The sequence below is a fragment of the Thamnophis elegans genome, chromosome Z (assembly GCF_009769535.1).
Source record: "Thamnophis elegans isolate rThaEle1 chromosome Z, rThaEle1.pri, whole genome shotgun sequence".
Classification (NCBI taxonomy): Eukaryota; Metazoa; Chordata; class Lepidosauria; order Squamata; family Colubridae; genus Thamnophis; species Thamnophis elegans.
The window spans coordinates 123,673,862-123,691,048 of NC_045558.1; the positions used below are offsets into that span (position 1 = coordinate 123,673,862).

The 17,187-nt window shown below is 43.0% G+C and overlaps 1 protein-coding gene across 1 annotated transcript; it reads left to right on the top strand.

Annotated features, from left to right (window-relative positions):
* The first annotated feature begins 12,442 nt into the window (after positions 1–12,442).
* Positions 12,443–17,187, top strand: LOC116522651 (apoptosis-associated speck-like protein containing a CARD). Its single transcript, XM_032237659.1, has 2 exons — positions 12,443–12,849; positions 14,850–17,187. The coding sequence occupies exons 1-2, from the start codon at positions 12,576–12,578 to the stop codon at positions 15,140–15,142; spliced, it is 567 nt and encodes a 188-aa protein (XP_032093550.1). The 5' UTR covers positions 12,443–12,575; the 3' UTR covers positions 15,143–17,187.

The window sequence follows — 17,187 nt, forward strand, 5'->3', positions numbered from 1 at the left end:
CTGCAGTCGTTAAATTAGTAACCCGGTTGTTAAGTGGATCTGGCTTTCCCTGTTGACTTTGCTTGTTGGAAGGTTGTGAAGGGGGATCACATGATCCCGGGACAATGCATCCGTCATAAATGTGAATCCGTTGTCAAGCATCCGAATGTAAGTCACATGACCATGAGGATGCTGCAACAGTCATAAGTGTGAAAAACTGTCATAAGTCACTTTTTCAGTACTGTTGTAACTTTGAACAGAAGAACTGTTATAAGTCAAGGACTACCTGTAGTATCTTGCAGAGTAGCTGTATTTACAGTTGTCCTGGTTACTGAATTGTTCTATTTTGTTGAGTTGGCATAGTACAGGTATTCCTTGACTTACAACCGCAACTGAGCCCAAAATTCCTGCTTCTAAGCAGGGCCTTTTTAAGCAGGTTTTGCCCCCATTTTATCGCCTTTTTGCCACAATTAAGTAAATCACTGCAGTTGTTAAGTAAGGTTTCCCCATTTCTTTCTGGGGAGCATTTCCACTATGTAATAACAATTGTAAGAGACGTTGGAGGTCTCCTAGTCCAACCCCGTGCTCAAGCAGGAGATCCTATACCATTTCAAACAAATGGCTGTCCAATTTCTTCTTAAAAACCTCCAGTGATAAACACCCTACAACTTCCGAAGGCAAAGCATTCCACTAGTTAATTGTCCTCACTGTTAGGAAGTTTCTCCTTCATTCTAGGTTGCTTCTCTCCTTGATTAATTTCTATCTGCTGTTTCTTGTCTTGCCTTCTGGTGCTTTATAAAATATATTCTGGTGCTCTGTAAAATATAGATGAAAAATATATTGATCCCTTCTTCACATTCACATTTCTCTCGCGTACTCATAGCTTTTGATTGTATTCCCAATGAAACTGCTTTTTATCCAAATAAATGTAAACATTTATGCAACATCAACAAGAAGTCTTGTCTAGATGTTATGGAGTATAATTCACCACCACCACCACCACCCCCTGGTCACTTGTCATGCTTGCCGATGTAATGGGAACCCACCAGAAGTGGGTTACTCCTGCTTGGGGCAAACCAATATTGGTGGCGGTGGGAGGCTCCGCCCACCCACCCGCACGCTTCTGGGTATGTAACATGCTTTTCCAAGGCTGGCCCTTTGGGTAAGGTTGCTTCAAAAGGCACCATAACAATTCAACATTGGTGGTTTTCAGGTGTTTCCTTTTGTCAAACAGGTCTGCTACATTTGATGTAAAGGAAAGTTACAGGTAGTTACAGGTAGACTTATAACCACAATGGAATGCAACATTTCTGTTGTTAAGCAAGACAATTGTGAGGTTTGCCTCCATTTTACAACTTTTCTTGCCACGGTGGCTAAGCGAATCATTGCAGTTGTTAAGTTAGTACTAACACAACCATTTAAGTGAATCTGACTTTCCCATTGACTTTGCTTGTCAGAAGGTCACAAAAAGTGATCACCTGATCCCGGGACACTCCTTGCAATCCTATTTCTATCCTCTCCATTGGTCTCTTCCTATCTGGCCTTTTGTTCTTTAACTTTTTCATCTTTTTATTTTTGAGGATCAATTCAGGTCCATTCTGTTAGAAGTATCTCCATTGCGAGACAGAAAGTAGTGCAGCGGAATGTACGGCTAGAGAGAAAGAATGTTGCTAGTAGAAACACCAGAATAGAGGTTCAGACACTGCTAGTAAAAACAAGTAGCTTTACTACTGATAATTGCTTCACAGGCAGTGATAGTAGATATTAGTCCAAACACAATTCAAAGAACAAACAATAGCTTACAGTCGCAGTTCACGTTCCAGTCATCAAGTCATCAAGCATAAGACAAGCATAGAGAGAGAGTGAGCTCTCTTAACTCCTTCTTATTGTAAAGTTAATTAATCTGATAAGTACATCCACACATTTAAAGCAACAACGACCATTTGTTGTTGTGTGTGTATATATATATGTGTGTGTATGTGTGTGTGTGTGTGTGTATATATATATATATATATATATATATATATATATATATATATACACACACACACACACACACATATATATATACACACATATAATATTGTCTACCCAACACCAGGAGTATACTCACAACACATTCGTTCTCCCTTTACATATTTGTTTTGCAACTCTCTATGTAGCCAAACCACTTCAACAGATCTCTTTCATAAAGATCACAGACTTCTATATCCACACCACGTCAACTCAGCATTCACTAATTCTCAATCACTTGTTCATACACACACTCCAAAGGGTGGGTTGCTCTCGGTTTGGGCGAACCAGTAGTGGTGGCGGCAGGAGGCTCCGCCCACCCATCCGGACTCTTCTGCGCATGCAAGCAAACTGATAGCAAAAATAATTGAAACCCACCACTGATACCCACACATGGGGCCCACCAATCTCTTCTTTCCAATAATTAACTCTAGCTTCTATTGTGAGAAAGGCAACCCTTTCCACTGGTTAATTGTTCTCACTGTAGGAAATTTCTCCTTAGTTCTAGGCTGGTTCTCTCCTTGATTAATTTCCATCCCTTGTCATGCTTGCCGATGTAATGGAAACCCATACGTGCCCACCAAACATGCCCCGATGCGAAAAACACAGAGTTCGGTGCACTTGGGGCTGCTGCTGCGACGTCCAGGGAGGAGAAACCAAGCCGTGCGCCTCCCCCAGCCTCTTTCGCAGCTTCCTGGAGCGCCAAGAACCTTCGCGCTGTTCTCCGCACTCTCCTCGGCTCCTCACAACTGCAATAGACGTCCAGAAGCGGCAGGGGCTATCGAGCTGGAAATCCAATCCCCATTAGCCCCAAAAGCCGCTTCTGGACATCTATTGCACTCGCGAGGAGCGGAGAAGAGCGCGAAGGTTCTTGGCGCTCCAGGGGGCCGCGAAAGCAGCTGGGAGATCTTTTTCCACATATAAAGCGCACCGGGTTATAAGCCGCACTGCCGGTTTTGGATCAAATTTTAGGATTTTCAGTGCGGCTTATAGTCGTGAAAATACGGTAATTAGCTCTAGCTTCTGTAGGAAGTTATCACCCAGCCCTCTTCCAGAAAAATGAAATATTGTGGGAAATATTGAAAAGGCAGAATATTTCCCTGGATGTGAAAAGGAAGAAACATGTTTTTAAAAAATAGAGTAGCTCCCTTCAGCTTCCTGCCCATCCCCCTTTGTCAATGGGCCTTTATGATGTCCAAACCAGTCCCTTTACATAATAAAGAGTTCTCCCCTTCAGCTCCAGGATGATGGGATTAAGGCATGATTAGCCTTTACCCACTCCCCACATGGCATCTGAGAATTCAACCAAACTTGGATTCAAAACACAGCCTAGAGAGTTGCCCCTGCATGGCCCCATGGGATTCTGACAACCAGAAGAATACAAGCTCAAGATCAAAGGCCAGAGAGGGCGTAAAACAAGGGACTTTCAGCATCTCCGCCCTTCCTTCTCTTTTTCTCCACCAACACTGAAGCATGTGATCACCTTTTCTGTTCAGGGCCTCAAGCCCTGTGGTCCTGTCCACCATTAAAACCATCTTTCCAAGCAGCCTCCATACTTGAGAGACCGCCTGCTGCCAATTACCTCCCACAGACCCATTAGATCTCACAGGGTTGGCCTCCTCCGGGTTCCGTCCACCAGCCAATGCCATCTGGCTATTACCCAGGGGAGGGCCTTCTCTGTGGCAGCTCCAGCCCTCTGGAATGAACTCCCCGCAGGGATTCGGACCCTCACCTCTCTCCAGGCCTTCCGAAAAGCCGTCAAAACCTGGCTTTGCCGGCAGGCCTGGGGGTGATGAGTTCCCTCCCCGGAGAAGGGCGGCATACAAATAATAAAATTCTATTCTATTCTATTCTTCAGTGTCTTTTTCCCCACTTGGAGCCGAACCCAGAAGGACATTTCTCCCAACACTTCCATTGTGAGACCAGAGGTAGGGAAGCTGCAGAGCAGCATTTCTCAATCCTGGCAAATTTGTGTGGACTTCTAACTCCCAGAGTTCCCCGCCCACTAGGCAGCTGAAGTCCACACATCATGGCTGAGATTGAGAAATCTCTGTAGAGAGCAAACAAGATGATTTTGATAGAGATACGCAGAATCTATTGCCTAGTCCAAAGTAGCTAGAAGGTCCAGATAACATTTCAGAAGTATCTCAGGCAAATGCCTTCTTAATTCACTAAACTCTAAGAAGGAGATATCTATGGAGATTCTCAATCATCCAGGTCATGGTTGTTCTGAAGGTGTTTTTTTTTAATGGCCTTTCTTGTTTTTGTTGTTTTCCCTTGAAAATGTTTCACTTCTCATTCAAGATGCATGAACTGAAGAAGCTTTTGGATGAGAAGCGAAACCTTTTAAAACAAGCAGAGGCAGCAGGGAGGGGAACACAAGAAATGCCTTTTGGAAAAATCTTTGTCTAAGGAGGAGTAGGAGGTACAGTATAGGATAATCAGGCTTGCAAGGTTTTGTTATAGTCAATCTCAAAATAGTTTTAGCCTTGGTGTGGACTTGATTTCTTGGTGTGTTCTACCAAAAGCTCATGAAATAGTTATCTAAATGTTCCTTTTACTGGTAGCCCCAAAGGTAGTCCATTATTTTTTATTTAGAAAATGTATGTAACAATAGCGATAGAATTTAGACATATACCATTTCACACTGCTTTACATATGGCCACCTACTCACTGACAGCGATTCTAGGCAGCTTACAAACAATAGAAACTGTAGTCCGTGTTAGTCCTGATATGGTATGAGTATCATATATAATATGATTTATGATCTATGACCTAACACTTTGTTGCCTGATTGAGACCTTATGCACCAGAGAGAAATTATTTGTGTGTCCAATCATACTTGGCCAATAAAGAATTTTTCTCTTCTCTTCTCATGTCTCCTCTCCTCTCTTCTCTCCTCTCCTCTCCTCCCCTCCCCAACTCTTCCTCTCTTCTCTCCTCCCCTCCTCTATTCTTTTCTCTCCTCCCCTTCTCTTCTCCCCTCCACTCCTCTCTTCTCTCCTCCCCTCCCTCCCCATCTCTTTCCCCCTCTTTTCTCCTCCCCTCCTCTCTTCTTCTCTCTCCCCCCTTCCCCTTCTCTTTTCTTCTCTTCTCCCCTCCTCTCTTCTCTCCTCCCCTTCTCTTTTGCTGTCTTCTCCCTTCCCCTCCCCTCCTCTCCTCTCCGTTCTCTATTTCATTCCATTCCATATACAAAATGTCTAGTATTTTTAAAATCAAGATAGTCCCAGGGCAATTCTAAAAGTGGCAGAAGGAAGAAAGGTTAGAAAAAATGGGGAAAGCAAACTGAAATGCCAATTCCTAGAGTTACCTTTTCTTATATGTCAGGGAAGAATGGAAAAAAAAGCAATCCAGCTTGTCACAAACAGCCAATGTAGAGGAAAGCACAACCCAATGGCTGTAAGTCTCAATGGAATAGGAGGTGGACTTTCTTTGATCCCAATCTCTGCCTTCACATTCCCATCCTTACCTTTTTTCAGACAATTTTGTCCAAAATCCCAATTCACACACAATTGTATCATTACAGAATAAAGCATCTTCTTATCATGTGCTGCTTTGTCATTTCAAAAAGCAGAATGAGATTAAATCAAGATTGCAAGTAAAAGAACTTATAGGCATTTTGGAATGGCTTTGTTAGTACATATTTTGTTTTGATTTACACTTTTGAAACACACTCAAGGGTAAATGATAAGATGGAGTAAGTTGGCATATAATCAAAATGTGACCATAGCCAAAGGCCAGCAATACAAAGAGATAAATAACTGATAGGGAAGATGATCTTCAAGATGCATCATCTGCTGCATTCTTGGGGATAGATAACAAAATATGGTGACCTGATAAATGATCTGAAAGTTCTTTCTAGTAGGAAAGTTCTATAATAATCATCTGCCTGTTCTGGCATTATTTACAAAAAAAGAGAGATTAATATTTAACACTAGTGTAAAAAAATGTATACACATATATAAATGAAAGTTGTAGCAAGATTAGCAATCTAAGACAAACAAAAAAGTTCCAAGCAAAGTACAATGCAGATATTTAAAGGAATTCATTAATTGAGCTGGTTGTGTTTTCACGGAACTGCGACAAATGAAAACTTAACCTTGTCTGGGATTTATTGTGTAAATGTTTATTTTGATAGAACAAATAGTGGTAATAAAGGTAGTCCTTGATTTATAACCAGTCACTTAGTAACTGTTCAAAGTTAGGACAGAGCCCCAACTCCTATTTCAAGTTCTGACATCACACACCCCTTTGTGGTGATGTGACTGCGTTTCGGTCACCTGGCAACTGGCCTGCATTAACTGCAATTTATGTTGGTTTTGCACAAACCTGAAAAAGAAGCAGGTTACGTTTAATAAATTTACTAAAAAAAATATAAGGAAGCATTATGCTCCCTCCCATATTAGGACATACCAGGTACTTTGACGTAACACTTAACCATTTCCTTGGCTCAGCTGATGAGGGAGGAGAGCTTGTGGCTTAGAGCAGCGTTTTTCAACCACTGTGCCACGGCACACTAGTGTGCCGTGACATAGTGTAAGGTGTGCCGTGGGAAAATTACTTTATATATAGTCAATATAGGCACAGAGTTAAATGTTTTTAACATTTTCTAATGGTGGTGTGCCTCGTGATTTTTTTCATGAAAAAAGTGTGCCTTTGCACAAAAAAGGTTGAAAAACACTGGCTTAGAGGTTAACATAACTGCCTAACATGTGAAAACAGCCCAGGTTCGAATCCCACTAAGGGTATGGCTAGCTGATGAGAGTTAAATAGCTTGAAATAGATCTATACTAGCCTCCCTTCATTTATTTATCAGCACAAATGCAACACACACACGTGTGTGTGTGTTGCATTTGTATATATATGGAGAAATAGATGGAGTAGACCAGTACATATAAGTAGTCTTCGACTTACAACCACAATTGAGACCAACATTTATGTCGCTAAGTAAAAAAGTGAGTTTTGGCCCATTTTGCGACTTTTCTTGCCACAGTTGTCAAGTGACTCATTGCCATTGTTATGTTAGTTACACAGTTGTTAAATTAATCTGGCTTCCCCATTGACTTTGCTTGTCAGAAGGTTGCAAAAGGTGATCCCATGACCCGCAGGATACTGCAACCGTCATAAATATGAACCCACTGCCAAGCATCTAAATTTTGATCATGTGACCATAGGGATGCTGCAACCATGTTACAAGGGTTAAAAACATTCATGAGTCACTTTTTCCAGGGCTGTTGTAACTTTGAACGGTTGCTAAATGAACTGTTATAAGTCTAGGACTACCTATATACCTCGGTCAATGGATCTCAATAGAAGGAGATACAACAGAGGAAATTGAACTGTGTGTTAAAGGAGGTTGGCAGGCATTCGGCAAGCTAAGCATAATTTTCAAGAACTCCCCCTATGCTGGGAGAGAAAAGTATTCAATCCGTGTGTGCTTCCTGCTCTAACATGCCAGTGAAATATGGATACAAATCTCACAATTGATACCAAAGAGCCACAGAAAGACACATACTTAGCATTATAATCAGGTGTGAGCTTCAAAAAATTGAACTGGGTTCTCACCCGGTTGCTGGGTGGTCGTGGCCCTGGTGGGTGTGGCCATGTCAGCCTCTGTCACCACAGCGGGGGGGGGAGGGGTTGCCCTCCCTGGGCTCCAGAGGTTTTCCTCAACCCTTGGGAGGGCAAAAAACAGCCTCCCCAAGCTCCGGAGACCCTCTGGAGGGCAGAAATGGGCCCGTTTGTGGGAGTGGCTTGCCGGCCATGTGACTGGGTGGGAGTGGCTTGCCAGCCATGTGACTGGGTGAGCATGGCCAACTTGTAAAATGTGGTGAAACTCACTTAACAATGCTCTTGCTTAGCAACCAAAATGTTGGTTCAGAAATTGACATTTGAAGCACACAAGTCTTAAAGCTGTCCAGTTACAAGACACTTGCACCCCTAATCCTTTAGGAAAAAATACCCCGGGGGTGTTCAAACCTCACAGCTTTAAGACTTGTGGACTTCAACTCCCAGAGAATTCCTCCTCTTGCTCTTCATCTTGATGATGTGCGGACGGGCGGGGGGAGGGAGCTGGAACCGGTTCTAAACGGCACTGTAGATTTGTGGAACCTCTTCTATAGAAGAGGTTAGAACTGGCAGGAACCCACCTCTGCCCTGCACTTATCTACATCCAAAATGGGCTGAGTGGGAACTCCTGGAAGGGGAGGAGGGGTGGGTGGGGCCAGCTGGCATAGGATTTGGGAGGGTTCTCCGAACTACACAGAATCTTAGCTAGAGGTTCTCCCAAACCCCTGCAAACCCCCAGCAGCCCACCCCTGACTATAATAGAAGATAGAAAGACCTGCACATGGATTAGAGAACAAATGAAAGAATTCAATATCATCAAGAGAGTAAAAGAATTGAAATGGAAATGGGCCGGTCACAGAGCAAGAAGAACTGATGACCGCTGGACCAAGGCAGTCACAGAATGGATCCCACTCGATCAAAAGCGTCCATGAAAGGGGCCTAAAACAAGATGGATCGACAACGTCAGCAATTATTGTGGGCCCAATTGGTAAAAGAAAGCTTGGGACCATATTGGTTGGAAACATGCGTAAGAGGCCTTCATCCTGCAGTGGATAGATGAGGGCTAAAATCATGATGAAGAAAATTCATTTACTTTGGGTTTCCAGTAAAAATCTCTCCACTTAACGACTACCACAAAAAACGTTGTACAATTGGATCTGGTCATACGGTGACTTACTCTACTACCATCATGACTTACTACCTTAATTGTCAGATTCAATTGTGATCATCATTTAGAATAGAATAACAACAGAGTTGGACCTTGGAGAACTTCTAGTTCAGGCAGGAAACCCTGCACCATTTCAGACAAATGGCTGTTTAATCTCTTCATTAAAACTTCCAGTGATGCAGCACCTACAACTTCTGAAGGCAAAACATTCCACTGATGGTTCTAACGAATTTATAATTTCTCCTTAGTTGTCGGTTGCTTCTCTCCTGGATTAGTTTCCATCTACTGCTTCATGTGCTGCCTTCAGGTCGTTTGAAGAATAGCTTGACTCCCTCTTCTCTGTGGCAACCCCTGAGATGTTGGGAAACTGCTATCATGCCACCCCTAGTCCTTACAATACAATGCAATGGCAGAGTTGGAAGGGACCTTGGAGGTCTTCTAGTCCAACCCCCTGCCTAGGCAGGAAATCCTATACCGTTTCAGACAAATGGCTATCCAACATCTTCTTAAAGACTTCCAGTGTTGGGGCATTCGCAACTTCTGGAGGCAACTTCTTTCCACTGATTAATTGTTCTAACTGTCAGGAAATTCCTCCTCAGATCTAAGTTGCTTCTCTCCTTGATTAGTTTCCACCCATTGCTTGTTCTACCCGCAGATGCCTTGGAGAATAGGTTGATTCCCTCTTCTTTGTGGCAACCCCTGAGATATTGGAACACTGCTATCATATCTCCCCTAGTCCTTCTTTTAATTAAACTAGACATACCCAAATCCAGCAACCGTTCTTTATATGTTTTGGCCTCCAGTCCCCTAATCATCTTGTTGCTCTTCTTCTCTGCAATCTTTCTAGAGTCTCAACATCTTTTTTTACATCATAGCGACCAAAGCTGGATGCAGTATTCCAGGTGTGGCCTCAGTAAGCCATTATAAGGTGGTATTAACACTTCATGTGATCTTGATTCTATCCCTCTGTTTATGTAGCCTAGAATGTGTTGGCTTTTTTGGCAGCTGCTGCACATGGCTGGCTCATATTTAAGTTATTGAGGACTACCTGCAAAAAGTTTGTTGTGGTCTAAATTCCTATTAGTTTTAAACTCCAGTGTTACTTAGGAGACAAATTCAATAAAGGCTGTGAATAAGAACATCTTTTTACCTAATTTGTTAACATGGAAGGGCCCACCAGATAAGCCAGGAAAAAATGAAAAAAAAAAGTTGAATTCAGCAAGAATAGGAAGTCTAAGACGTGTGTGTCAGTGGTGGGTTTCCATTTTTTTTTACTAAGGTTCACTTGTGCAAGCATGCATGTTCACTTGTGCAATGCACATGCGCAGAAACGTCTGGGCAGGTGAGTGGAGCCTCCCGCCACTGCCACTACTAGTTTGCCAGATCCGGGCAGAACTGGGAGCAACCCACCTCTGGGGTGTGTGTTTATGAACAAGTGATTGAGAATTAGTGAATGCTGAGTTGATGTGGTGTAGATACAGAAGTCAGTGACCTTTATGAAAGAGATCTGTTGAAGTGGTTTGGCCCCATAGAGAGTTGCAAAACAAATATGTAAAGGGAGAACGAATGGACCTGAATTGATCCTCAAAAATAAAAAAGATGAAAAAGTTAAAGAACAAAAGGTCGGATAGGAAGAGACCAATGGAGAGAATAGAAATAGGATTGCAAGGAGTGTCCCGGGATCAGGTGATCACTTTTTGCGACCTTCTGACAAGCAATGTCAATGGGAAAGCCAGATTCACTTAAATGATTGTGTTAGTACTAACTTAACAACTGGAACGATTTGCTCAGCCACCGTGGCAAGAAAAGTTGTAAAATGGAGGCAAAACCCACTTAATGACTGTCTTGCTTAACAACAGAAATGTTGCATTCTATTGTGGTCGTAGGTCGAGGACTACCTGCAACTTTCCTTTACATCAAATGTAGCAGACATAGGTGTACTGTCCGACAGAAGGAAACACCTGAGAATCACCAATGTTGCATCGTTAATGTGCCTTTTGAAGCAACCTTACCCAAAGGGCCAGCCTTGGAAAAGCCTTTTACATACCCATTGATATACTTGCTTATTCGGTTTTCTACACGTAGTCCTCGACTTACAACCACAATTGAGCCCAAAAACTATGTTCCTAAGTGAAATATTTGTTAAGTGACATTTGCCCCATTTTTATGACCTTTCTTGCCACAGGAGTTAAAGGAATTGCCATCACTCTTTGCTAAATTAGTCTAAATCTGGCTTCCCCATTGACTTTGCTTATTAGAAAGTATTTAAAAGTGACCCCAGGCTGCTGCTGCTCTCATAAAGATGAGTTAGTTGTCAAGCCTCTGGATTTTTATCACGTGACCATGGAAGTGTTACAACCGCTGTAAGCGTGAACACTGGCCACAGGTCACTTCTTTCCATTGGTGTTGTAACTTTGAACAGTCACTAAATGAACTGCTGTAAGTTGAGGACTACTTGTTTCCACAGGGGACAAATGTCAACAGAAGCACATTGCTTTAAGCTCCTTTGGGTGAAACAGAAGTCTATTCTGGCCTGCAGTTCCAGAAGTGGACTTGGGAGGGCAATTCTTTCATCAGCAAACATTAAAAGAGGCTAAAAGTCTGTAGAGATTCTCAGTCATCCGGGTCCTGGTTGTCCCAAAGGTGCTTTTTCAAGAGGCAACTGGACTTTCTTGGTTTTTTTTCCCCCTTTTGAAGACGTTCTGCTTCTCATCCAAGAAGCTTCTTCAGCTCTGAGAGGATGCTGGGGAATGGAAGGAATTATATTCCTTGCAGACAGCTGTTCACATGCATTTTTTAAAGAGAGTCACTGAGGCCACTTGGAGGTTTATCTGTATCCTCAGGGTCACCTGCATAATTTTTTTCTACCCCCTTTTTTCTTGTAATTTGTCTTTACTTTATGAATTTCTAAATTTTGTTTTAAAAGGAAAGATTAACAGTGTCTTATCAATCATTAATAGTGGGGGGGAAGGGCTGGGAAATAACATTACAAGTTCTGTGAGTCTATGGAGATTCTCAGTCATCCAGGTCATGGTTGTCCCAAAGATGCTTTTTCAGGAGGCAACTGGACTTTCTGTTTTTTTTCTTTTGAAGACGTTTCGCTTCTAGTCCAAGAAGCTTCTTCAGCTCTGACAGGATAGAGGGGAATGGAAGGATTTATATTCCTTGCAGACAGCAGGTTATTTGCATCCTTTTAGAGGGTCCTTGAAGCACTTGGAGGTTTATTTGTGTCCTCAGGGTCCCCTGAATAGTATTCAGTCTACAATTTTTTTTGGGGGGGGGGTCTGGAAATTCATTCCTATTCCCACACGATTCAATGGATGCTCATCCCAAATTGGGAATCATCCCCTTTTAGCTATGCAATTTGGGCAGAACAGCCTTTGAATGGTGTGGGATGGATTTCCAGAGGGAAAAACAAATTGCAGACTACAGGAATCAGAAGCACTACTCGAGTGACCCTAAGGACACAGATAAATTTCCAAGTGCTTCAAGGACCTCCTAAAAAGGATACAAATGCAGACCAGTTGTCTACAAGGAATATAAATCCTTCCATTCCCCACCACCCACTCAGAGCTTCTTGGATGAGAAGCGAAACGTCTTCAAAAGAAAAAAAAAGCAAGGAAATCCAGTTGTTTCCTGGCGGGGGGGGGGGAAGCACGTTCGGGACGTTTGAAAGAGGCTGAGAAATCTGCACTTCCAGGGCAGCGGAGGTTCCTCCCTTTTCCGGAGGTCGCATCAGGAAAACTCGCTGAACGGAGCGAAATCGAAACGACTTTCTCGCTCTTTTCATTGTCATCCACCTTCCGAACGACTCGTGGTTTGGTGCTGATCCCCGAGTGGCGCGAATATGCCCAAATCCATGCGTGGATGCCTGGAGGAGACGCTGGAGGACTTGACGGAGGTCGAGCTCAGAAACTTCAAAGCGAACCTCCACGAATTCCCGGTTAAACAGGGCTACGACAACATTCCCCGAGGACGGCTGCAGAAGGCGGACGCGCTGGATCTGAGCGATCTCCTGGTCAGTTTCTACGAGGGCTACGCCCTGGAGGTGACAGCCGCGGTGCTTAGACTCTCCCACTGTAATCCCCAAGCCAATAAACTGGAGACTCTCTCCGGAATCGGTAAGGACGGGAGGATTAGGGCGTGGCGAATTTGGGGGCGATCGAAGCGCCTCACTTGATCCATATCGAGAAGGCGGACATCTGTTCTGGGTTGGTAGCAGAGGAGTAATTTGCAGGATCTTGTCCCGTGGCCGTTCTTGTTGCAAACCGAAGCGCCAAGCCTTCACAAATCATCCTTTCAAAACTTTTTTCGGCAATGTTTATTCAAACATGAAACAAGAAAACCTATGAACGCATCAGGCCTATTTTTCCTTTGGCGCCTAAGGTTTTTTTTTTTAGTTTTTTTTTAAAGGAAGTTAACTTCCCTCTATTTCTGTAGAAAACATTAAAATACAGAAAGTCGTGTAAAAAAGAAATGCACAGCACGGTCTGCAACTTTTTCACTGAGAGCACCAAAGACCAAGTCCTTGTGTGTCCAAGCACACTTGGCCAATAAAGAATTCTATTCTATTCTACTCTACAATAGTTTTAAAACCACCATGGCTTCTGCTTACTCTTCTTAATGTTTCATAGGCCTCCCTTTCTTATTTTCACATATTTTATCATATTCTTCCTTGGATGTTTATGGCCCTTGCTATCTTCTGCAGTTCTTACACAGTACAGAGATTTGTCATTAACTTATTTAGCATTACCCAATCACTTCCTTACACGTTTGAAAAACAAATTCTTTTTTTTTTAACCTCCTTGTAAAGTCCCACCTTTTTATCTTCACTTATTACGCCATTTCCTTTGTATTTATGAACTATGGAACTTTATTTGGCTTTTTAAATTTTAATCTATTCTCTTTCTGGAAAACGCCCCTGTAAAATTTGTGAACAAAATTGCCTCAGAAAGAGCTCCCAGAATTCTTGGCGATGACCACTCTGGCTGTGACATTTGGGATTTTAAAGCATTTTTAAAGTGTTTGTTTCCTTTTCTGACAATTATCAGAAAGGTCAATTGTCAGAAAGATGTTCTTTTTTTGGAATGGCATCCATGTTAAGTCTTACTCAGTCTAAGTCTTTGCCCCCATGGTGGCGCCTTTTGGCATGAGTGCCAGAGGTGGCACACAGAACCCATTCTGTGGGCATGCACGCTGTTGCCCCAGCTCAGCCAGCTGGTTCTCAGGTTTCTAAGACATGCATCCACATCGGCCAGTTAGTCGTTGGGTTTCTGGCATGCGTGCGCACCTTTCAGTTTAGGACTCTGTGCCTAAAAGGTTCGCCATCACTGGTATATGCGCTACCTGAACAGAATAGTCTCACTGAACAATTGCATACATATTCGCTGTGCTTGCTGTCACTCATTGATAAATAACTGATGCAACAGTAATGTGAAATGCAATTTGATTTTCTATAAAAACTTTAAGAAGTTTCATGTACAATATTTAAAAACGAGAAATTTATCTCCCTTTCAGGGGGGAAAAAACTTTACTCCTGTAATCAGGGGGCAAGAGCTGGCATGCTTTGGTAGGAATATGGGCAGGGTTTTCCCCAGCCATTTTTCATATAAGTTGGCCAAGGCAGAGCAATGCAGATATGTTCCTACAGGCAGGAAGTCAAACTCAAGCAGTCAGCCAGCATGCCCTGATGCTGTTTTGCACACCCAGTTTCTCATCCTTCCGATTTACCACTTCCTCTAAAACATTTACTCTTTATTAGTACATATACTGAAGATGTTTGTTTTATGTTTCTTAAAGTGTTAGAATGTCTTCTCCCAACTCCAGGATTTGGGAAGGATCTAAAATGCTGTTAGAAACCATTAATTTGATCTCCCTATTCCCAAAGCCTAGAGCAGTGTTTTTCAGCCTATGCAACTTCCAGATGTGTGGACTTCAACGTCCCAAATGTCACAGCCAGAATGGCCTTCACTGAGAATTCTGGGAGTGGATGATCACACATCTCAAAGCTGCTTAGGATGGGAAACGCTAGCTTTGAGGCACGGGGAAGGAGTTTGCAGCTCGTCTAAGACTATCCTGTGAGCATGTACAGAGTTTTTCTCTTCTTGTTGTTTCTTGACAGGGAATGGGCCATCTAGTCGGCCATCTAGTTCTCCTGACCAGCATTTCATTGACCAGTTCAGGGAGCAACTGATCCAGCGAACTGTCACAGTGGAACAGGTCTTGGATAAATTGCACGGTTCCATCATAAATGAAGGACAATACCAACAAATCTGCTCACGGGAAACGAATCAGGCGAAAATGCGAGAGCTTTATAAGTTAGTTCCTGGCTGGAACCTCGAGTGCAAAGATCGATTCTACAAAGCATTGAAGGCTATCAACCCATTTCTCATCAAAGACCTAGAAGGGAGATGAAGCAACAAGGAAGATGGAAAATTAAATCATTTTGTGCACACACACAGACACAGATACACACACACACAGACACACACACACGTAAGCATGGTTTAGAGAGTTTATTAATGTTCCCCAGCAATTCCCTTGACCCAGCCTCAGAACTATCCCAAATAAATACAGCCACAAACAGGCCAAGGTTAATGCACAAGGCAATAGCCAATAGTCCATAATGGAAAGTCACTGCAACAAATAAGTTTGCCAAACAAATTTAAATCCACCAGGCCAAACTGAAATATACTCACAAGAGTTTACTTGGCAAGAGAAGTTCAGAGTCTCCAAAGTCCAGCAGGAAGCACCAGGAAGAAATAGTCACAGCCAGAAACCAAACACATTGTTCCCAGCAATGCCCCTCTCTGCCTGCTGTGATAAATAGCTTTACTGTGCAGCCCTCTGCGGGGGGGGGAGGGGGGGGTTCTCCCGAATAATGTGGCATATCTCCATTGCTCTTATCTTTTCTCTGCCCTGCGTCCTCTTGGATCCATGGAAGGCAGCTCCTCCTCCTCCTCCTTTTCATTAACTGTCCTCCCCTCTTTCAGCCAGCTGTTCAGAGATATTAATTAACCTAGTTCCTGATATGCCAGGAATGAATTCATCCTTTCTTGAACTGACCTCCCAGGAAGAATATGAGGAGTCATCCAAAAGACCCAGCAGCCCCAGAAGAAAAAACAGGACGGATTGACTACAGTGTGTAAAGACCACAACAGCCACTCCGACGAGGACAAACAGGCAGAGGAGTAGCAGGGATGCATCCATGAACACCAATTCGCAGTCAGAACACATGATGAAAACTTTAGTTTTGCAACGTATGGACCGATTCAACTATAGTTTCAAATTGGAAATTTTGATCATCTTAGACTAAGCCAAATCCAAAAACCCTAGAGAATTCCTGGAAGTCTGACACTCTGACAAATTGATCATCAATGGGCAGATGGACATAAACAATACCTACATACTGTGACAAAGAGGCAATCAACAAGCCAAAAAAGGGAACAAAAAGTCCAAAACACTTCTCCACCAGCAAGCAACATCCAGATAAGCATAGATTAACACCAAGATTAATATCAGACTTACAATCAAGAAGTAAGCAATACCACAGTCAGGTAATTGCCAAACAAGCTAACAACAGTTCAACCAAAAACCTCAAAGATTATTCCAGGACTGACAGAACAAGCCACTATACCAGTGATGGCTAACCTTTTTGGCACCGAGTGCTGAAACTGGAGCATGTGTGCGCGCTGGAGTGTCGGAGCATGGAAAAGAGCAGCTAGCCAGTGCACATGCATGTGACAGCCAGCTGCTCTTCTGGGGACCATCACGTGCATGTGTGCTGGCCAGTTGATCTGGCATGCATGCCCACTGGCCAGCTGCTCTCTTCCAAGTTCTGGCATACACATGCATGGTCGGTGTGCATGAACATGCCAGAACCCGGAAGAGAGCAGCTGGCCGTGGCAATGTGTGCCAGACCAGCTGTCCAGCGCACATGCGTGGCCGGTGCGGATGCATAGCAAATCAGCTGGCCAGTGCTTGCACCCAACAGCAGCTGATCATGACATGCATGGCCACAGAGTGGGCTCTGCGTGCTACTTCTGGCATGTGTGCCATAGGTTTGCCACCACGGCACTATACTATAAAATGAGACCACACCCTACTCCCCACAAGCACTGATGATATTGCCTAATTGGGCAATGAAACATTTCACCCAAACAAACCCATTAACAGAAATAAATTTAAGTGAAGATGCTTGTTATAAGTGGGCCTGTTTGTGATTTGTCATTTTTTAGAATGATTACAATTGTCAGAAAACAATTGTTGAAACAATTATTTGGCATGGAAGACGAGATTTGATTACATGCATTGGAAAATAGCAGCGTTAAATGTTTTAATTAATGAATCAGTTTAAAAAAAAAAAAGAATTATTCACTTTTAACATTCTGATCAACACCCTACTATAGTTATTGTCATAGAGTTAAAACTAAATAAAAATGTTCAAGAATTGATTTGAA

Coding starts and splice junctions, on each gene's coding strand:
- LOC116522651 (XM_032237659.1), top strand. CDS start 12,576: ATGCCCAAATCCATGCGTGGATGCCTGGAGGAGACGCTGGAGGACTTG. Junction 12,850..14,849: donor GGAGACTCTCTCCGGAATCG/GTAAGGACGGGA, acceptor GTTTCTTGACAG/GGAATGGGCCATCTAGTCGG.